The 23,638-nt window shown below is 38.9% G+C and overlaps 1 protein-coding gene and 1 long non-coding RNA gene across 5 annotated transcripts in view; both read left to right on the top strand.

The window, feature by feature from the left end:
• LOC308654458 overlaps positions 1–23,638 on the top strand; it is a 1,408,498-nt gene that overhangs the window by 768,986 nt on the left and 615,874 nt on the right. The window lies entirely within an intron of this gene.
• The window catches only part of DIAPH3 (diaphanous related formin 3), a gene marked incomplete at its 3' end in the record, with an annotated part of 478,285 nt that continues 477,690 nt past the window's right edge, over positions 23,044–23,638 (top strand). For all 4 annotated transcript variants that reach the window (XM_081278663.1, XM_081278662.1, XM_081278661.1 and 1 more), the window contains exon 1: positions 23,044–23,312. In XM_081278663.1, the coding sequence (XP_081134789.1) occupies positions 23,133–23,312 (180 nt within the window). In that variant the 5' untranslated portion in view covers positions 23,044–23,132. The remainder of the gene's footprint in view (positions 23,313–23,638) is intronic.

Here is a 23,638-nt window from a genome sequence, read left to right as displayed (position 1 = left end):
GCCTTTGAAAGGTGATTAAGGCATGAAGACCTGCCCCTTCCACTAGGTGAGGATACTGTAAGGATTAAATGAATGTTAAATAAGTCATGCATTTATTTTGAGGTTTTGTCATTTTTGTAACTGTATTGCTTGCTTCGTTTAAGGAGATTGGCTCTCACCAGACACTTAATCTGCTGCTGCCTGGTGCCAACTTCCCAGGCTCTAGAACTGTGAGAAATAAATTTCTGTTATTTATAAGCTACACACTTCATGAAGTTTTTTAGACTAGCAGCCCCAAAGGACTAAGACAAGTCCATCTCCCCAGAGGACTTCAACATCACCATGGCATACCAAAACTGTCTTTTCAGCATCCTCAGTAGCTGTCCTCATTTCTTCCTGTGCCAGCATAGTTTGTCCTTGCTGAAGACCACTTTTTAGGAAATGCGAAAAGTGCAACTTTTCCTTGTCATCATATAAATGAAGAGAGGATGTTTTATATTGTTTACAATAGTTTACTCCCTCCTGTTAGTAGGAAATGGAAATTAGGTTCAGGGAATCATATAACCGAGAGAAATAGAGTTATAGAAATGGCAAGACCTCAAAATGAATTCAGGATTTAGTAACCATCTGAAGGACAACGACAGATGGTGGGTTTAGGAGGTGTGCAAATACAACGGGAAGAGGTCAGATGAATTTTGAGAGCAACTGCAGAAGAACTGCGTGATAGTTTTGAGGAATAAGGAAGAGAAGAGAAAACATATGGTGGGAGGATAATTAGCCTCCAGCATTTGTCTTTAAGAAAAGAAAAATCCTGGAAACTTATTTACAAAGACACAACCTAAGGTAAAGGAAAAGATTTTTTTTTTTTTTTTGGAAAAGAGAGATGTTGAGATAGTTTAATTTGCAGAATTTTGGAGAGATTTTACAGTAAAAATAAACCTAAGATAATGAAGATAGGAAATATATAGTAATTTAAATAACATGCGACTATGAATCAGGTTTCCTAATTAAAGGGGTGGTAGAGTAGTAGTGATAAATTGAATAGAGTTCCCCCACTATGGGGGAGGTGGCCAGTGCCTTGTTTGGGGGTTCTTCTTCCTTCCAAGGAGGGTGTAAGCCACCTGAGAAATTAAAGTCTAGAATAATTATTAAAGAACAAAAGACAAAGTCACAAAGGTAGTTTCAAAACGGGAGCTCCTGCTAGGTCCAGCCCCCATGCTAGGAGCCACAACCAAATAATATGATGCATGGCACTTTTGGTTGTAAGGTGATGCCAGCTAGCCATTGAGATGATATGATTATGTTAAGATTTACATTCATATGGAAATTGGACTCCTGCTGTTCACCTTGGCCTGCTATGGGACTCATGTTACGGGACTCCTGGAGAGTTCCCATTGGTTCGGGAAGGACAGTAGGAGGGAATTCCAGGGGAGGTGCTGGGCTCAGGTTCCAGTAGACGCGACCGCGTGGGTGGACAGGCTTGCTTGCCGGGCACGTACGGAGTATTGGCGGCATTGTCAAAAATAAAGTTTTCTTCCTGCTTGAGTGGCTCGTGATTCTGTGTCCAGCCAGACTGCGGCAATTGGTGGCCCGGACGGGGAACGCCTGAAGCTTAGAGGTGAGTAAAATTGCTCGCCCCTGAGGGAATGTGACAGAATGGGTGACCATTTCAAAAAACAATGTGTTCTTGTTTTGATTTATTTTGTTTTTATTTCAAGCTCCCTAGCCCTAGAATTTTCTCAGGCGAACTGGGAAAAATGGTTGGCTCAAGGTTTGAAGTTATTCGGCCCTGAGAAAGAGAAAATTGATACAACCATTCTCTGCTCTGTTTTTGTTTCATTCTGCTTCGGCTTTGTTTTATCCTATCTTATTGAGTTACGTTACCTTTATGGTAGATTAGAATCTAGTAAAAAACAAACCGAAAAACTGTTAAGTAAATTGTTAGAGGTCCAAACTATGGTAGAAAAAACGTTAGGTCAAGCAAAAGAGAAGGTCTCTCAAGCTAGTCAGACAGAGGAAAATTTAAAGAAAGAAAGCTTAGAGGAAAAACAGCCATCAGGTGGAGAATTACAACAGGAGGCTACTACTAACTCCGTTCTATCACCAGAGGGCGTAATTCAACCAACAGCTCCATCTACAGCTGAGCGGCCCTCAACTCCCGAAGTTGATGGACGGAATTCTGAGGCAGGACCCCAAAGATTAGCATGCCCTGTACTTGAGCAGGCAGGAGGGCAACGAATTCACCGTGCTTTAGATTTCAAAACAGTAAAGCAATTAAAGGAGGCTGTAACAACCTACGGTCCTCAAGCACCCTTTACCATAAGTATGGTCGAATCTGTTACCAACTTGGACATGACACCAGCAGATTGGGCTAACATGTGTCGATCTGTGCTAAATGGAGGACAATATTTGTTAAGGAAGGTTGCCAATGAGGAGTTTTGCATGGAGACAGCTAGGTGAAATGCAGAAGCTGGTTACCCTCAAAGAAATCTAGATATGTTATTAGGAAAGGGACCTTATGAGGGTCAAAGACAACAAATTGAATATGATCGTGGCGTATACGCACAAATTGCTGTAGATGCAGTTAGGGCATGGAAAACTTTACAGGGGCATGGAGATTTACAAGGTCATATCTAAGGTAATACAAGGAACTAATGAACCTTACGCTGAATTTGTAGATAGGCTTATTCAGACAGCTTCTAGAATATTTGGAAATACAGAACAGGCAATGCCATTTGTAAAACAACTGGCTTATGACCAAGCAAATTGTTGCTGCAGAGAGGTCATTAGACCATGGAGACATGAAGATTTAAACACATATATTAAATTATGTAGAGACATTAATGAACAAGGGCAAGTCTTAGCAGCAGTACAACAGGCTTTAGATGCCAGGCCAAAAACATGCTATAATTGTAATCAAACAGGACATTTTAAAAGGAGTTGCCCCATAGGAGGAGGGTTTAACAAAGCTAGGTATCAAAGGAATAGAATACCAGGTATTTGCCCACGATGCCATAGAGGGAGACCTTGGGCTAATGAATGCCATTCTCAAACCACCATAGAGGGTATTCCGTTATCAAAAAATGGACAAGGACCAAGTGTTTACCCATGCTATCATGGAGAAAGGTATCAGGCTCATTTGCCAAAAAACGGACTAGAGGGCCCAATGCCCCAGGGCCCCAAACCACAAATATACGGGGCAATGGAGGAACCCAGCAGCACCATCAAGGTAGTGCCCAGGACGCATTATCCATTAAATCCCTCATCAGACAAACTAGAGGGAGCGCAGGGTTGGACATCTGCGCCTCTGCCAGAGCAGTACTAACTCCAGAGATGGGAGTTCAAATCATTCCCACAAGAGTAAAAGGACCTCTTCCCCAGGGAACAGTAGGCTTATTATTGGGACGCAGTTCTTCTACACTAAAAGGACTTATGATAAGTCCTGGGGTAATTGATCCCAATTATGAGGGTGAAATAAAAATTATAGCTAGTTCTCCAAGAGGTATATCAGTAATTTCACCAGGAGATAGAATAGCACAGTTATTAATAATACCCAGCCTGCATGATAAATTTTCCAGTTGTAATGTAGAAAGAGGTTCCAAGGGATTAGGCTCCACGGGTGTAGATTGGGCTATGCTGTCTTTAAATTTAGATTCTCGCCCAATGCTAAAATTAAATATTCAAGGACACGACTTTAATGGGCTGCTGGACACAGGCGCTGACCTCAGCATCATATCTCGTCAAGAATGGCCAAAACATTGGCCATTACAACAAGCCACTCAAATGCTTCGAGGCCTAGGAGTGGCAACAAATCCCCATAGAAGTGCTATGGTATTAGATTGGAGGGATCCTGAAGGATGTGAAGGAACTATACAGCCCTATGTATTGGATCATCTTCCCATAAATTTATGGGGACAAGATGTCCTAGATCAATTAGGATTGACATTAACAAATAACATCAATCCTAACACGCCCACTACTAGGGCTAGACAAGGCTTTAGGAAAGAAAAAAGATTAAAAGAACAAGAACAAGGTATGACAGCACCAATTCAAATAGATCAAGAAATAAATAGACATGGATTGGGTTTTCAGAAAGGGCCACTGAGACAATCAAAATTACTTGGAAATCAGAAAGACCAGTGTGGGTTCCTCAGTGGCCCCTGACTAAAGAAAAGATACAAGTAGCCCATGACCTGGTCAGACAACAATTAGCGGAAGGACATATACAACCTTCTGTATCCCCCCATAATACTCCCATTTTTGTCATTAAAAAGAAATCTGGTAAATGGAGATTATTACAAGATTTAAGAGCCATTAATAATGAGATGGTTATTATGGGACCTGCTCAATCAGGGATTCCCCAATTGTCTGCTTTACCAAAAACCTGGCATGTTTTAGCTATAGATATTAAAGATTGTTTCTTTTCAATTCCAATTCATCCCGAGGATAGTCCACATTTTGCATTTACTATCCCTGCACTGAATCATGAAGGTCCTGATCAGAGATATGAATGGAAAGTACTCCCTCAAGGGATGGCTAACAGCCCAACTATGTGTCAAATTTATGTTAATAAAGCAATCCAGCCACTTAGAAATCAAAATCCTGAACTACAAATATTTCACTATATGGATGATGTGTTATTGGCACATAAAGATAAAAACACATTGCTAGAATGGTATGCCACACTTACAAACTTATTAAAAAATTATAATCTAGAGATAGAAATAGATAAAGTACAATTAAATCTTCCAATTAATTATTTAGGAGTTCTATTATCCTCAACCATGGTCTGTCCACCAAAAATTCAAATATGAGTAGATCAACTCAAATCACTTAATGACTTTCAAAAGTTATTGGGAGACATAAATTGGATAAGGCCTTATCTAGGTATACCAACAAGAGAGTTGGGACCTTTATTTGATATTCTAAAAGGTCCATCAGATCCAAATTCACCCCGCATGTTAATGCCTGAAGCAAGAAAAGCATTAAAAATCATTGAGACATATATTGAAAATATGCATTTGGATAGAATTGATATAAGTTTGCCTTTATTATTTATTGTACTACCAACAAAAAATATTCCTACAGGACTATTTTGGCAAGAAGGTCCATTATTGTGGATACATTTATCTTATTCTCCTAACACTATTCTTACTAGATATCCTGAGGCTGTGGACAATTAATACTCAAAGGAATAAAAGCAGCAAAGGGAGTGTTTGGGATTTCTCCCAATAAAATTATTACTCCATATACTATGGATCAAATTGATGAGTTAGCTAATGAGTTAAATACTTGGGCAATAATCATGTGTAAACCCAGTGTTTCATTTGATAATCACTTACCATCTAATCCTTTGTTGTCTTTTTGGTCTAAGCATCCTGTAGTTTTTCCAAAAATGACAAGAAAAACCCCTATCATAAATGCTCCAAATATATTCACTGATGGGTCAAACAATGGTACAGCAGCAGTAGTTACTCCTGATCAAACTTTTACATTTTTAGTACCCAAACAATCAGCTCAAAAGGTAGAGCTTAATGCAGTATTACAAGCTTTTATGATGTTTAAAGATTCTGTATTTAATTTATTTTCTGATAGTCAGTATGTAGTTAATGCTATAGTATCCCTTGAAGATGCTGGTAGGATTTCACCTTCTTCTACTGTTTTCTCTTTGTTTTCCGCTATACAAAGTCTAATCTGGGACAGAAAAGATCCATTCTTTATAGGACATATCAGGGCACATACAGGATTGCCTGGAGCCCTTAGTATGGGCAATGAACTTGCAGATAAATCTACACATGACATACATATTTTCTCCACAATAGAAGAAGCTATAAATTTTCATAAAAGGTTCCATGTCAATGCTAATACTTTACAAAAGCGTTTTAAAATAACTAAAGAACAAGCCAGACATATAATAAAACAATGTCAAAATTGTGTGACCTTTTTACCACAAGTTAATCTTGGAGTCAATCCTAGAGGACTGATACCTAACCATATTTGGCAGATGGACGTCACACACTTGCCAGAATTTGGAAAATTAAAATATTTGCATGTTACAGTTGATACTTCTTCCGGATTTTTGATGGGCTCCCTTCATGCCGGAGGAAAAAACTAAAGATGTTATAGCTCATTGCTTACAAAATGTTGCCACTGTGGGCGTTCCAAAACAGTTAAAAACGGACAATGGTCCTGGTTATACTTCTACCCCTTTTAAACAATTTTGCTCATCATTTGGCATTACTCACATAACAGGAATTGCATACAATCCACAAGGAAAAGGCATAGTTGAAAGAGCTCATCAAACTATTAAAATGTACTTATTAAAACAAAAGGAGGAAATTGGAAAGGGGTATATATCCCCCAAAGATAAACTTAAAATAAAACTTTTTACTCTAAACTTTTAAAATTTGGATTCATCAGGGCTTAGTGCTGTGGAAAGACATTTGTACCCAAAAAATGCACATAAGACTAAGGTACTTTGGAAGGATATTCTAACAGGACAATGGAAAGGTCCGGACCCAGTGATAGTCTGGAGTCGGGGCTCTGTCTGTGTTTTTCCACAGGAGGAACAGCAGCCAATTTGGATTCCAGAGAGATTAACCAAAACAATTTCTACAGAAAAAGAAGATGATTTGACTCAAATCCATAACAGCTGATATCCAGAACTCCAGCTTGGCTATTCTTACATCTTCGACAGTGATCAACCAGGATGCTTTTTTCAATATCTATTTTATTATTGCTTTTTCCCACATCATAAAGTTCCATTTTATTTTTGAGCTCATACAGACATAAATTAATGTTTTTCTGATCAGTTTTATTTTTTGACTATGGAGTTTTTAAACATTGCAATGGAGATTTCACCTAGGTAAATCTACAAGGCCTTTACTATTGTCTTATATGTTGTATGTTACGTGTGCACATTTCTGTTTTGTGTTGTATGTCTGTATGTGCGTATGTCCATATATCATATATGAGGAGCGCTCATAAAAATATGGATCCAAATTTTTTTTTTATTATTATTCACGTGATTTTAATGGTTTACTTTAATTTGGGTAAATAGCTGTTGAAGACTGTTTTAATATGTGTACAAATAAGCAGGTTAACAGATCTGTTTGTTTACTTTCACCTTTCCTTTTCATTATATTTAATAATTCTGTTCAGGATAATGTAAATTGTTCTAAAAATTGTTTTCTTAATACCTGTTGAAATGTTACATTTTTTTCTTTTCTTAACATCATTGTCAATCCCTATTTTCATCCCAGTGCCGGTGAAGACAAAGATGAAACCAAACTACAACTTCTTCAATAATTATCACAACAAACTGTATAAACTGATGCATCATTGAATAATAACTCAACAAGTAATGCTCAATCACTGAGTCGATTTATTTTGGGAGGAAATGGACATATTGATAGATTCCTCCACTTTGAACTGCTTACAAAACTTGCCTGGACTATGTATCACTTGTATGCATTGTGCTCTATTTGTTGATACAGCGAACTATGACAGTGCTGGCATATCTTTGCTGATGTGTCACCAGTGATGCAATTTTTCCTAAAGAGCCGTCTATTGACTTGATGTCGTGGCATTTCTGTATCCTCCTCCCTTCTACTAGTGATGGTCTAATTTTGGGGGCCAACTGAGGTGAGGCAAAGAACCTCACCCCCCCACCGGCACCAAGGCCAAATTTGGAGGCCAACAGAGGTGAGGCAAAGAACCTCACCCCCCCACTGGTGCATAGGCCTATCTACAGGTATGGCTATATACTGGACCGGTAGTCAGTGATGGGTATGATTCAGTTGCAGTGGTATCAACCTAAGACAGGAGGCTGACGCCTAGAGGTCAGTTTTCCGATGACGGGTAAGAACCATATGTTGAATTGGACATACCTAACAGGCACGGTCCCTAGCCACATTGCCTGTTGCTTAATTTAACAGAAGGGGGCAGATGCTAGGAGCCACAACCAAATAATATGATGCATGGCACTTTTGGTTGCAAGGTGACGCCAGCTAGCCATTGAGATGATATGATTATGTTAAGATTTACATTCATATGGAAATTGGACTCCTGCTGTTCACCTTGGCCTGCTATGGGACTCATGTTACGGGACTCCTGGAGAGTTCCCATTGGTTCGGGAAGGACAGTAGGAGGGAATTTCAGGGGAGGTGCTGGGCTCCGGTTCCTGTAGACGCGGCACGTGGGTGGACCGCTTTGCTTGCCTGGCGCGTAGGGAGTATTGGCGGCATTTTCAAAAATAAAGTTTTCTTCCTGCTTGAGTGGCTCGTGATTCTGTGCCCAGCCAGACTGCGGCACCCCCACAGAAGCTGGAGCTGAATAATTAGAAAATGGCTTCCATGGTTTATTTATGGGGGTACATCAAAGATGGGTAAAGTTTCAAGGGTGGAGTCTTGCTTCGTGTTGTCTTGCAGTCAGCAGATTGATTAGCAGGTCACACCCATCTCAGAGAGGCTGTACAGCTAAAGCCGGAGCCCCCATCTCTGGTGCTGTGTAGGACCAGGCAGCATGGAATAGAAATTCACATATCTCTGGGTAGTAAACCAGGGGAAATGTCCACTGGAACTTCCCAGACACCGGATTATCCTATTCACTATGCTACGATGCTAACACAGTCCACACACAGCCCACCGATGGCTTTCAACAACCCCCCAAAATTGTTTAAGAAACAGAACAAAAACATTTTGACCCTGAAAATAAACTGAGTGAATTCTTGACTAATTAAAATGCAGATCTTGCCTTCATATTCAGGAAGAAAATGTACATATTTTCATAAAATGAAGAGAAAAGATTCTGCCCAGCTTGCTAAACACAAGGATCACTCCTTTTCCTAAGCTAGGTTCATAATTGTTTCTTGTAAGATCAACAGAAGGTAGAGTTTCTGTGATATCGAGCAAGTCAAAGGTTTTGGCTGCCTATTTTCTAATTAAGGCAATACTGCAGATTGATTTGTGGCAGTTTCTTTTGGAGAGATTTCTCCTCTTCTTTTGATGTATGGGAGGGTTAGGAGGGCAGAGTAGCTGGATTTTAACATAGTAACATAGACAATTGGAAAGATCCCTGTGGCAGCAGCCTGCAGAATGGATGAGAGGCATCAGAGTACAGCCTGAGAAATCAGCAGGACACTGCTCCAGCCTTCAGGGAGCAATGGTAGAGCCTGGCTTGAGGAAGGGCAATGGTGCAGAGAGAAAACATTTGAGCATTATTAAGGATGGGGATTGGCAGGATTTAGAGCTTGGAAGTGAAATGGAGTAGGTTCTTCTAAGGTAACTGGAGAGGCTGTGCTGCTCCTCATTGAGGTGGGTGTCCTGGGTGAGGCAAGTATAGGGAAAAGATGCACAGTTTACTTTTGTATATGCTGGATTTTAGGTGTCAATGGGATCACCTCATTTTTATATCCTTTCCAATCATGACGATCAAATTTCTGACAAATATTTTCCTTTACATAAATTAATATTCTCTTTAAGTAAAAGTCACCAGTCTTTTAACCCAGGAAGAAAACAAAAATCAACTTTCTCATGTGTTAATTGCTTTAGTTCTCAGAATGACAACTTATTTTATTCCTCCTTTCCAGCTTACGGGGTGGTACTATGCTCACGCTGTACGTTCTGAATTGGATGCAGTTGGCAGAGAAAGGGAGACAAAGAAAACTTCAGGATCTGTCTGGAATACAAAAAAAAAATGGTGCTGATGCTGGCAGATATTAGTAAACAGGAGAGGAAGGCAAAAGCAGCAGGATTGAGAGGTTTAGGTTTTTAATGTTTGCATTCAGAATATCTAAATAGAATTGTGATTTCATACAATGTCAGACCAGAAGGGACTTTCAAGGTGAAGGGAAATTAACATTCGTTGAGCACATAGTATGTACCAAGCACTTTGCTAGAATGCTGTTATAAAAGTTGCCTCAAATAATCTTGATAATTTTCTAGCAAATTATTTCTCCTTTTTAAAAATAAATGAAAATAGAGATTCTCAGAAGATGTGTAAGCAGCTCAAAGCTACCCCATTACTTAGTGGGTTATTTAGAGCATGAGAGGGGATTAAAATAGTACCCTTGGCACCCAATGTTAATCAGTTTTTTGTTGTTATGACCAAAATATCTAACATAAACAACTTACAGGAGGAAGGATTTATTTTGACTCTGATCGCAGAGATTTCAGTCCATGCTTAGCTGGATCCATTGCTCTGGGTCTGAGGTGAGATAGAACGTCATGATGGAAAGGGACAAGGTATAGTCCCCAAGGACATATCCCCAGCCACCCACTTTCTCCAACCATGACCCACCCATCTATATTTTCTACCTCCTCCCAGTATCCCTCTGCTATTAATGGATTAATCCACTTATGAGGTTAGAACCCTTAAGATGCAATCATTTCTCAAAAGCCCCACTTCTGAACATGGCTGCATTGGGAACCAATTTCTCAATACGTGAATTCTTGAGTGACACTTCACATCTAAATCATAATAGTACTCTATACTGAAGTTTTGAAAATGGGTTCTCAGGAGGCTAAGATGTTGTCTCTTTTTATGTGTAAAGCTTTGATATACACACAGCACAGAAGACAGTGTATTAAGGTCTTAAAATTTATGGGGAGGAGTAACAGGGGGAAATACACAAAAGACTCTTTAAAGGGATGATAAAAGCCACAGGTTGAGAAACAGTGTTTTTTTTTAAATTAATTTCCATTGATGGAAATAATACCTTTATTTTTATTTATTTATTTTTATGTGGTGCTGAGGATCAAACCCAGTGCCTCCCATGTGCTAGGCGAGCTCTCTACAACTGAGTCACAACCCTAGCCCCAGAAACAATGATTTATATCCCATTTCATTAAACACATTTTTATCCTTTTGTTTTTTACAGAATCCTCATTTGTTTATTTCACAAGAAACCTATTTTAAATAATAATACATTAAATAAATAAAAGTGGTTGGTTTAAATATTGCTGGAGAGACTGCCCAGAGTCATATCACCTTGGATATCTTTTTCTTCACCTTCTTCAGTGGCCCATAAGACTGGTGTGAAAGTTTTAGAGTTACAAGCCTCTTAGTTTTAATGTCTGAGGAACCCAATTTAACCTCCTCATTTTGCAGATGGGCAAACTAAGGCAAGTTGGTAATGTGTAAATATAACTCCTCTAGTTATTTTATTATCAAGCTTTCTACTGTAGAGCATACTGTATAGCAAGGTATGGTGTGATACTAGAAGTTGGGAAAAGAAAAGAAAATCCCTAGCAGAGGTCAAGGAAGACTGTTAAGAGAGATGATGAGAGTGTAAATGAAAAGAGATTTTTTTTTGAATGATACTGTAATCAATACCAGCAAATGGAGAGAGATTAAGGACTGGCAACGAAGATCCAACAGTATAAAATTGCCTGGTGACTTGTGACCATAGTGTTAGGAATGTTCAGGCTTACCTTGATTTCACAGGAAACTGCAAATATTGGCGACACCTCAGCAAAAAAGTAAGGATGCAAACTTGAATACTCTTTCTTGACATGAATAGAAACACCAATATGTTAATCATAACAAAATGAGGAAGAAACTTTTAGTGCATTGTAATCAGATGGGTTCAGCTGAAGAATATAACACAAAGCCAATAATGAACACAAATGAATGCCTTAAGGAGACTTCGATAAAGGCAGGTTTTAATACATTTGATATCATAGAATGTCCAGAGTACAGAAATTCACCAGAGGATAAAAAAAGAAAAACATATGTGGTGTTATGGTTTGAATGTGATGTGTCCACCCCCAAAAGCTCATGTTAGTGCAGGTATGTTCAGAGATAAAAGTATAAGATTATGAGACTTGTAATCTAATCAGTGAATTGATCCATTTGATGGATTAATAATGTGAATGAATATAGGCAGGTGGCACATGGCTGCAGGAAGCAGGTCAGTGGAGGCATGCCTGTGAGGGTTATATACCTTGTCCCTGGATCCTTGTGTTCTTGTTGGCTATTGCTGAGCAGCTTTCCTTTACCATACCTCCAACATGATATTCTGCCTCACATAGGGCCCAGAGCCATGGAGTAGGCCAACCATGGAGTGCATCTCTAAAACCAGGAGGCAAAATAAACTTTTCCTCCTGTAAGTTGTTCTTGTTGGGTATTTTGGTCTCATTGACAAAAAAGCTGACTAACATGTATGGCAGTAAGATAGAGACATAGATGAAAGAAAAAGGCAATATGAGAACTTCTACTCGGCACCATAGTATTCTGTAGCTTAATTCACATTCATTTTAACTTTGAATGACATTGTCACTATTTGCTATTTGTGAGACAAATTATTTTCCAAGTGACTTAACAAATTACATTTAGGCTTTAGTAATTGTGTTTCTATATGAAGGAATTAGACCATAATCTTACAATAGTCTTCATAATTACTTAATTAATTTTTTGCATTTGAGAAATATCTTCATTTTAATACTTTGGAAAAGTGAAGATTTAAAAAAAGCATGCATTTGCATCTCTTTGCTAAAAGAACAGGAATACTGTTAAAACACTGAAGTAGAAATCCTATACTACTGGAAGATTAAACCCTGAAACTATAACTCAAAAGCAGTGAGAATAAAAATTTGGAAAATAAGAACATGATTTATTATCAGAACAGATATTTTAAGAAACAATACTATCCTTTTTAAAAAAAAATTTTTGTGGTTGTAGATAGACAGAATGCCTTTCTTTTACTTGTTTATTTTTATGTGGTGCTGAGGATCGAACCCAATGCCTCATGCATGCTAGGCAAGCACTCTACCACTGAGCTACAGCCCCAGCCCAGCAACAGTACTGTCCTTTTAAGAGGAGATCCACATTATCCCACCAATAGTTAACTTCTGACAGGCATGCCTGAGCACTTTAGTATACAAAGATGATGCTGGAGGACAGCAGGAATTATTCACATTCACCTTTATTTATTCACCAAAGAAGCAGGATTTATTTGAGAAGTTCTTAAGCCTCCTCCTCAAATTCTCCTTATACCTTGGTGTGGTATCCTGGTACTGTGGGTACCCAGACACCAGACTGTTCATGTTGCTTTCAGGATTGGTGGACTCCATCTGGTCCATGTCCTCACTTGTGAGACATGAGTCTTGAGCAGAACATGGCCATAAACTGCTCCAAGGTGTGTTTGAGCAGCTATTAGACGGCTGTGCTATTGCAGAGAAGGTGGTCTACCTCACGAAGTCACTTGACAGGATGTTGCACGTGGTGGTCTGTAGGTTATGGGTGATCCACTCCACGAAGTAGCTGGTGTTCTTGTTCTGCATGTTGAGTTTCTGCTTGTCCACCTCCTTCATAGTCATGTGGCCTTGGAAGATGGTGACCTCTGACAAGTAATGGCCCTGGTGGGGTCACAGGTGGCCACCACGTTCTTGGTGTGGAACATCTCCTGGGTGAGCTCGGGCACCATCAAGGCACATGATGCTCTGGCTGATCAGGGGTGAGAAGCCATGTGAGGGAAGGGCAGCATGAAAATGGCCAGCTTGTGCAGATATGCTTCAGCTGGTCTGGGAAGCTTATGTAGGTGGTGATACCATTCATGACACTAGGATGTTGAGGTTGCTGTGGGGGTGGTGAGCTTCATGGTATGGAAGCAGATGTCCTACAGAACCTCAATGTCAATGCAGAAGGTTTCATCTGTGTTTTCTACCACCTGGTGGACAGAGAGAGTGGTATTGTTGGGCTCCATTATTGCATATGGCCCCTTGGGAGAGGGCATGATGCTGAAAGTGTTCATGATGTGGTCTGAATACCTCTCTCAGATCTTGCTGATGAGCAGAGTGCCCATGCCTGACCTGGTGCTGCCCCCCAGAGAGTGAGTCAGTGGGAAACTCTGGAAATAGTCACGGCTTTCTGACTCTTTCCTCACAACATTCAGAATGGAATTCCACCAGCTCAGCTCCTCCTGTATAGCGGTCTTTGTTGAGTTATTCCCTGACCTACTCTGCCAAACTCGATGTTGTCTGGCCTGAAGAACTGGCTGAATGTTCCCAACCTCACCCAGTCCATTGTGCCTGACTTCAGGTCCACCAGGATGGCCAAGGTACATATTTGTTGCCAGTTGCTTTTTGTGTGCATTGTTTCTCTCCATCTGCAAGTCACTGTCTCCATGGTAACTGCCGATGGGGTCAATGTCACACTCATCACTGATGGCCTCCTAAAACTTGGCATGCCTGGTTGTGCATGATTTCATGCATGTATGGAATTTGGAGTGGATGTGCTTGGTATGGACCAGAGGACTCAGTTTAGCCGAGCTAATTTATTTTTTTTTTCGATTTATTTCAAATATTGGCGTGTGATCTGGTAGTGACATCTAATACTTTCAACTAAACCTTAGTTAAGTGTCTCACACAAATAGGAATATTTCTGTTCCCTTTTAAATGGTTCCATCATCTACAAACACAGGCAGATTAATTTTCTAATCAGAACATTCTGGGAAACTATTAAGCATGACATTAAACCATGTTATACTAATTACATTCCCCATGAAGAATTTCTATCTGAACTTACAGCTTAAGACCCTGGAGAAAACTTATCAGAGCACAAATTGCTTAACTGTATTTAAGAAGAATCACATATCCATATAATAATTTTGCTTTTTATACATACCTTAAATCAACTATGTTTTCCATGGTGATTCATTATAATGGCAAGATCTTCTTGACCTTGTTAAACAGAGTTTTTTTTAAGGTGTTAAAAATCCTGTGTGAGAATATAATATGGCAAAGCAAGTTCTTAGCACTATCATGAAAATTAATATTTGCTTCTTATTAGACTACTTACACTGAAGAAAGAAAAAGATATAACTAAACAAAAGTAACTGTGATATATCAAAAGGGAAAAAATATTTTAGAGTTTACAGGCCATAAAATCTCTTTTGCAAATACTTAACTCTGCTGTTGTAGAACAAAAGTACCTATAGACAGTATGTAAAAGAATAGGTGTAACTATGTTCCAGTAGCATGCTCTCCTCCCCACCCCTCCCTCTCCCTCCCTCTCTCTCTCTTTCTCTCTCTCTTTTGCGCACGCGCACACACACACACAAAATAGTGACAGATCAAAACCACTTCACACCCATTAGGGTGGCTAGATTAAAAAGGTCACATAATAATTGTTGATGAGTGGTGGGACTGCAAATTGGTGTAACCAATCTGTAAAGCAGTATGGAGATTCCTTAGAAAATTTGTAATGGAACCACCATTTGAATCAGAGATTCCACTCCTCGGTCTATACCCAAAAGAGTACACTATAATAACGCAGCCACATCAATGTTTATAGCAGCTCGATTCACAATAGCTAAACTGTGGAACCAATCTAGATGCCCTTCAATAATAGGTGAATGGATAAAGAAACTGTGGTATATATACACAATGAAATATTACTCAGCATTAAGAGAACAAAATTATGGCATTTGCCAGTAAATGAATGGAGTTGGAGGATATCATGCTAAGTGAAGTAAGCCAATTCCAAATACCAAAGGCTGAATGTTCTCTCTGATAAGTGGATACTGATCCATAATGGGCCGGGGGGTGGGGCATGGGAAAAATGGAGGAACTGTGATTGGGCAAAGGGGAGAGTGAGGAAGGGGAGCAAGAAAGATGGTGTAATGAGATGGACATCATTACCTTAGGTACATATGTGACTGCACATATGGTGCAACACTATATCATGTACAACCAGAGAAATGAAAAGTTGTGCTGCAATTGTGTACAATAAATCAAAATGTGTTCTGCTGTCATATATACCTAATTAGAATGAATACATAAATTTTAAAAAATAAAAAAATTGTTGATGAGGATGTGGCAAAATTGGGACCCTCATGCACTGCTGGTGGCAATATAAAATAGGGCAGTCACTTTGGAAACATCTGGTAGCTCTTCAAACATAGGGTTCCCTATGGTCTATGCCAGGAGTTCTCCGGTGCATTAACAAAGATTTTCTCTTTAGATCAAACCTGAGTAGGCCTTCTTTCGGTCCTTTTTGACTAAGCCAGACTTTGGGCTTACCTCTTTATAGAATCCAGTTTGAGCAATAATTCTGCTCATCCTGCTAAATCAGTTCACCCCCTACCTGGGTTATCTGACTTGATACCCTGTTACTCTGGCCTGCCTTCAGCAAGAATTCTGTTTGATTGGTTCAGCAAGAATTCCCCTTGCTCCTTTCTTTAATACTGAGCTACACCCCCTGCTTTTTAAATTTTTTATTTTGGGACAGTATCTTGCCAAGTTGCTGAGACTAGCCTCCAACTTTTGATCCCCCGACTTCAGCTGTAAACTGCTGGGACTACAGGCATGCACCATTGTGCCTGGCTATACACAAACATTTGTTAAGTAACATTATTTGTAATAGTCAGAAGATGGAAACACTCAAATATCTATCAATGGATGAATAAGTAATCAAAATGGATGTGATATATCCATCCATAAAGTGATATATTATTTGGCAAAATCTGGAGAAAGTTTTGGTTGTGACATCTGTAGGTGTTACTGAACTCCAGTGGATAAGGCTTGGAATGCTACCAAGTATTCCATAATGCACAGGACAATCTCCCATGCCAAAGCCCCAAATGTCAATGATGCTGAAATGCTGATGTAGGCACATACTATGACTATGTCAGTGATCATTTTTGTGTATAAAACTAATTTCTTTCTCATACAATCTTATACTGTAAAGCAAAGGCAATTTTAGTCAATACAGACCAGCCTGGGGAAGAGTATAGAAGGTGTCATGCCCCAAATGTGATAGTATAATCAATGCTGTTATATCCTGCCATTGAGGATCTGAAGTGAAGGTGCAAAATCAATGCTATTGGCTAAATAATTGATCCAATATAAAATGGCATAGTATTTGTGTGTAGTGAGGTATATTTCCACTGTGGCAAAATAATGATAAATGTGGTGAAGTTAAATCAATTAAGCTATAAACTAGATTTGTAATTAAATGGGTTTTGTTTAATTCACTTTTTGGAAAGTATGCATGGCAAAGAACTGAATTTCCAGTTAAAGTGAAAGTAGAAGAGGGATGAAGTGACTTTTATTGTTGGTGCTCTTTCTTCATACTATTGTAAGAGAAAAGAAAGAGCTGTGAGAATAGGATTAAACAAAGTGGAAAGGAAAGAAAGAGGAAAGAGTTGATTTTGTTACTTGAATTTAAAACAAAATAAAACTTAAGGTTATCCTAAAAGGACATAATTTCATATCTCCACATATGGACTATGAGTCCATGCTAATAAACCAAAAATTTGTTAAGGGAGCTGTCTCTGACATTGCTATTTTACTGCTAGTCTGTATATTTCATTGGAAATTTAATATAAAATGTTTAATATAAAATGTTTCCAACAAAGAGAATACTACAGAATATAATAAAATACGCACCAATTTACTCACCTCTGGGATTAAATATGCTTTAACATTTTACTAGACTTTTACTTCATATTTTTTCTTTCAATAAATAAAACATGACATGTATTTTAGCTATAAAATTTCAGCTTTAATTTTTTCCCCTTTTTCCTTTCCACAGTGCAAGTAGGTGAAGATGTTATGTATATTTCCCTTGTCTTTTTGCAATGTTATTACATGTATACATACAAGCATATGCATTACATATATGTATATACATATGAATATACATAGTATACATATGTAATGTTTGATCATGCTGTTTATATTTCGTAACTTGATTTTTCTTTTTATTTTTTGAGATTTATTTATGAATTATTTGATTATTTATTGATTGATTGTACTCGGAATTGAACCCAGGGGTGCTTAACCACTGAGCCACATCCACTTTTTTCTATTTTATTAGAGACAGGATCTCTCTGAGTTGCTGAAGCTGGCTTTGAACTCACAGTCCTCCTGCCTTAGCCTCCAGGCTGTGTGCCATAAGGTCCAGCTTACATTTATCCATATCATGTTGTTTTCCTGATGGACAACATCTTGCAGAAATTATGCGTTATTTATACACTAGTTATTTTAAATATATTGTTGGATTCCATTGTATTATTAACCTCTATATATTTTATTCTTGCTTTGACTACAGGGCAGTTTGATATATATATCAATTTATTGTGGGTATTAAACCAAAGAGTGAGTTACCATTGCTTTACATCCCCAACCCTCTGTCTACTTGCAATCCTCCTGCCTCAGCATCCCAAGTAACTGGGTTTCCAGACATGTGCCAACTGTGCCAGGCATAAAGAAATTCTTTTGAGTGTATCTTTGGTCTTCTCCAGGGAAACATCTAGAATTGCTGGGTCATAGGTATAGGTTTCTTTACTTTTATTAGTATTACCAAGTTGTTTGTTGTCTAAAGTGAGTGAATCAGTTTTGCATTTCTACTATCTATGTAGGAATTCATGTATCCTTACAGTTTGACCAAAACTTGATGACATGGGACTTTGTAATATTTGTCAATTGAGTGTAGGTAAAATGGTAGATTATATTTTCTACAATTGATTAGGGATGCTGCATTCCTTTTCTCAATTTTTCAGGACTTTCTCCTATGGTCATTTAGAGTGAATGGATGTTGAGACTGGACAGACATGATAAAGAAGAGTATTCCTGGATACCAAGCTTTTCCAGGTCTGCCTTTCATTTCCTTCAATTTTGTCTCAGTGCAACTCTGTCTATACAAGTATAGCTTCCAAAATTGCTAATTCCATGGAGTGAATCGTGTCCTTGTTGTTTGGTAATCAGAATGAAAGGTAGTGCATACTGTTGTGAGCTTTAAATAACACGTGAAATATGCTTTCAAAATATAAAACATACAGAAATATTATTTTCACTGGTTCACTGAAGTTGCAGGGATCTTCTATGACAAAAACAGAGTGCTCTATGTAAACATGAATATCAATTATTAGCTCTGTTTATTTATATTTAGTGCCTTTTATGTGCCAAAGATACCACAAATGGAAAGCATCGTCTTTGACATTAGGGAACTAGTTTGACACTTACAGCTTGTCTCAGTGTTTTTAAAGGCAGGCTTGAAACTCAGACCTAGGTCATGTTGTTTTCCTGATGGACAACATCTTGCAGAACACCAATGTCAGACAAGTCATCATGATGAAATGAGACAAAACAAGAACACTTCCCCTATTTTTTCTAAGCAGAGACAAAGAATGTTCTGTGTGCATATAACAAAGTATTAATATTTAATAAAGACATAGAAGCCATTATGATTAAGCTTAGTTTTTTTATTTCTTAAACTTTTATTTGGAGATAATTGTTGATGCACATGCAGTAGTAAGAAATAATCAAAGAAATTTTCTGTATACTTTACCAGGTTCACCAATGGCAACATCTTAAAAAATTATAGTACAAAACAACATATTAATAAGTTTTTTTAATATAGAAAAGAAGAAAATTTATCCTGTACTTAGGATTTGTGTTGTAAAATGAGCTCTTAACCCTTCCATTTATTCCTTTAAGAATTAGGTAATTTCCCAGTGTGTTGGCACATGCCAGTAATCCCAGTGTTTTGGGAGGCTGATGCAAAACGATAGTGAGTTCAAAGCCAGCCTCAGCAACTTAGCAAGGCCTGAGTAACTCAGAGAGACTGTCTCTAAATAAAATATTTTTAAAAGGGCTGGGGATGTGGGTCAGTGGTTAAGCACTCATGGGTTCAATCTCTGGTACCAAAAAAAAAATTAGATAATTTTTTCAGTCTAAATAATTCATAAGAGACAGGCACAGTTGTGCACACATGTAGTCCCAGCTGCTTGGAAGGCAGAATCAGGAGGAATCCCTTGAGCCTAGAAGTTCAAGGTCAGCTTAGGTAACACAGGAAGACTCGTGTTTATAATTAATAAGTTAAAAATAATACTGTTATAGTATCCATAATATTTTATAGGCAATTTTCTATTAAATACAGTATCACAGTTTTAATACTATAGTGTTAATTGACAGAAATAACATATAAAACCAGAGTATAGTATCTCTTCATATTTTTACAAGTATCTCTTTTAGGCATCTCAAACCTAGCATGTTTAAAATTAGATTTTTAGCAAGTGTCTCTTTTGGGCATTTCAAACTTAGCATATTTAAACTTGGATATTTTGCCTTCTGTCCTAAGTCAGTTTTGATCACATTTAAATATAAAAATAACACCTGCATTTTATTTCTTAGAGCAGTTTTAAGTCCACAGTAACACTGAACAGGAATTAGAGACAGTCCCCAGATCCACCTGTATCCACCCCCAACATGCATACATACCCTCCCCAATTAATATCCTGCATCAGAGGGATGCATTTATTACAAATGAATAACCTACATTGACACGTCAATATCATCCAAAGTCCTGTTTAAATTAAGGTTCATTTTTGGTGTTGTCCTTCCTTCCTTCCCTCCTTCCCTCCTTCCCTCCCTCCTTCCTTCCTTCCTTCCTTCCTTCCTTCCTTCCTTTTTTCCTCCCTTCCTCTCTTCCTTCCTTTCTCCCTTTTACCCTTTCTCCATTTTTTCCCTTTCTTCCTGCATTTTGGGTTAAAACTTAAGCTTAGTTTTGAAGTAAGCTCCTATAGTTGACTCCAGCAGAACAGACCAAACTGGGGTACTCATATTCAAACCAAATTCTGAAATGGGCTAGTTCTTGAATAAAAATTAAGAGATTCATAGCAACTAATGAGAAGGAACCAGTTTACCTGAGATGGCATGCTAAGAAAGTTTCCTCCATTTTTACCCTATAAAGAATATGGAAATGATCAGTTAGCCTTTTGTTCTTCATTTTCACTTTCTTCCAAAACAGACAAAAGTCTTTGATCAGTTTATGGGAACACTCATTTTAATGGATACAATGAGGTGTTGTCTTATTCTAGAATTGTAAAAATAGGTCAATAAGATCTTTAAACTAATATTGTTATTTTGTCTTTTGACTCCAAATAGCTCCTCTCCTTGATAGGAATAATTGCTTTGGTTGTGAGTTATAGGGTTAGCCTTGCTCTTTAGCCTGACATGGTGCTTTGAGTGTCCAGTATTAAATTCCAGTAAAGTACCCACCTTTTTTTGTTTTTGGTTTACCCACTTTGTTGGGAAGCCCGCTGTCTGCTTTCTTGCTTTAACACCATGGAGCAGTCAGGAAAGCGACCTTCTCTATCCCACCATCTTGAAACCCCACTGACATGGTGCTAGATAAGATTTAAGATACCCACTCATTGAACTGTTCCCTCTTCCTGATGGCATTAATGCAGAGCAATCCTCCCTACTTTATTCTTTGGAGTCTTCCCCAAATCACCTAATCAAAGCACAAATCCTATTAGTGCTTTCTAGCACCCTCTAACTGAGAAAAATCATAATTTTTCATAGTGCATGTTCTTGCTCTCTGTAATAAGCCCAAACTTTTCCAACTTCAGTTATTTCTCCTGCTAGTCTTTGGCTGGAGGATACTAAAGCTCTAAGAACTTTATATATGCTATCTCATTTAAATCTGAGAGCACCACTATTTGGGAAGTATGACCATTATTATCTCCCTTATGTAGATGGAGAATGAAAGAAAGTCAAACATTATTTCCAACATCATATAGGTAGTAAATGTCTAGAATAAAACTTGCTTCTTGGTCTGTCATCAAAACGAAAAGAACTACTTCTAGTTCAAACCATCTTGCTGTTCTCTTGAAAGTTTCCCTAAAGATTAAGTGAACTTTGAGAACAGAGTTGGCTACAGAGAGTTTGACAGAGTAAAAACAAACATTAAAAAAAATGCCCCAAATTAACTAAACAAAAAATCTGTGAAGATTTATTTGGAACCAAGGCCTGTTTTTCTGAACCTCTATGCTAATCTCTCTTGAGTACCTGGAATTGTTTCTTGTGCTAAAATTAGTAATACATGTTTACTGGTCCATCCCACTTTCATATAGTTAGAAGATAGATATTATAAGGAAATAGTTCAAAGGAAAAGATGGCTTTTAAAGGAAGGAAAAAGTACACTAATATATGAGAAAACTGTGCTAACTTCCTATCTTGACTGTCATAATACACAAAATCTTCTGCATAGTTTCAGCTCAAGAGCCTTTATTATATGCTGACAAATTTGCTTCAACTTCATGCTTTTGACCACTCTTGGCCTTCCACCTCCCTGAAATGCCTTTTAACTGAATGCCCCACCACTGTTTTCTGCCTGGTGAAAACCTATGCATCCCTCCCAGATCTGGAGTAGATCTTCAGGTTTAACCTATTAAAGTCCTAAGTATTCAGTTTTGCGAATATTTCAATGAAATTGATACAGGTGCATTAAAATAGGTTGGAACTCATCATCCAGAGCTCATATATTATCATTATTATTATTAACCAATATTATATTTATTTTAACATACTTACAGTGTTACAATTATTACACATTATATTACATTTTATATAAGTATATATTACATACTATATACTCTATTTAGGTTTTTATAGTGTCCCACGTCTGGGACGGTGGGACAAAATTTCTCTCTCCTCTGTGTTCTCAATAAATTAGAGGACTGCTATAACCGTTATTTGTGTAAAGGTTTGTGTCCAATCAGGCTAATTTTTGGTGGAGCCCTCTCCTAACCCAGAGCCAACAGGCATCATTTAGGCACTGTGCGGGTGCTAAGTGTGTCCAGCATACATTCTTTCCCAGAGTGTCCAGCTCTTTTCTGTGGCTGTCCCACCGAAGCCTCCGGAGACATGTAAGAGGCTAGTAAATACTTTTGCATTCCATCAGTGTTCCAAAGGCACACAGTCAGTCTCGATCGCCTTCCAGTTTGGCGAGAAGCAGTTTCTCCAAATTCCCAAAAGAGGAAAGTGACTTTCTCATTGGTTCTGCCCGGGGTCTACAAATCCGAACTCATTCTGTGCCTTTAAGTTGCGTAGCGAGGACCGCTGGAGGAGTAGAGTAGCGGAATAGACAGGCAGAACAGCCAATCACCTTATGACATTCCCGGAAGGGGCGGGGTTATGACGTGTAATTGAACCAGCGGCGCGGGATTGGCGAATCTAAGGCGGACCCTAGGTGGCGGGAGATTTCGGATGTGTTGGCCCGGGCCTGTGCTGTAGCAGTTGGGCTGGGCTGGGTCAACGGCGTGGGCGGCGGAACCAGGAAGGCGACCCCCACCCTGATCCCTGAGCCCCGACTGTGGCTTGGTGAAGGATTGTCTTCTTTTGGTCCGGGTGCTGTGGGGAAAGATGGAGCGCCACCGGCCGCGGCTGCACCACCCAGCCTATGGCTCCGCCGCCGGGGCCCCCTATCCCTCCTCTGCCTTGCTCCGCAGCTGCCGGGAGAGCAAGATTCAGCGCAAGAAGGGCCCCCAACACCCTCCGTTGCCTCGCGGGCCAGAGGAACCTGGGGAGAAACGCCCCAAATTTGTAAGTATCGCCTACTGCTGGGATGCGGCTGCTCTCGCCTCACCCAGGTGCTGTGAACCGGTCCTCGCATCCTTCAAGCCCATTAAATTTAGACGTGGCTGACAGCCAGGTTGGGCACACCGGGACTGGGGACTAAATTTTGTTCTAAATATCTAGAGCTGCTAATCTTCATAGATCGACCACGATAGGTCCAATTCTATTAGGATAATTGTACAAATGCACTGATTGTTGTGCTGGCCCACATTTCTTAAGGCCGACCTGTAAAGCAGTTCAAATATGTGTGTGTTGACGTCATCTACGTGAACATTGCATTTTTTAAAAAAAAT

The sequence above is a fragment of the Spermophilus citellus genome, assembly GCF_964194105.1.
Source record: "Spermophilus citellus genome assembly, chromosome: 1".
Lineage (NCBI taxonomy): Eukaryota > Metazoa > Chordata > Mammalia > Rodentia > Sciuridae > Spermophilus > Spermophilus citellus.
Note: the sequence above shows the minus strand (reverse complement) of the source record. Positions and strands in the feature narration are given on the sequence as shown.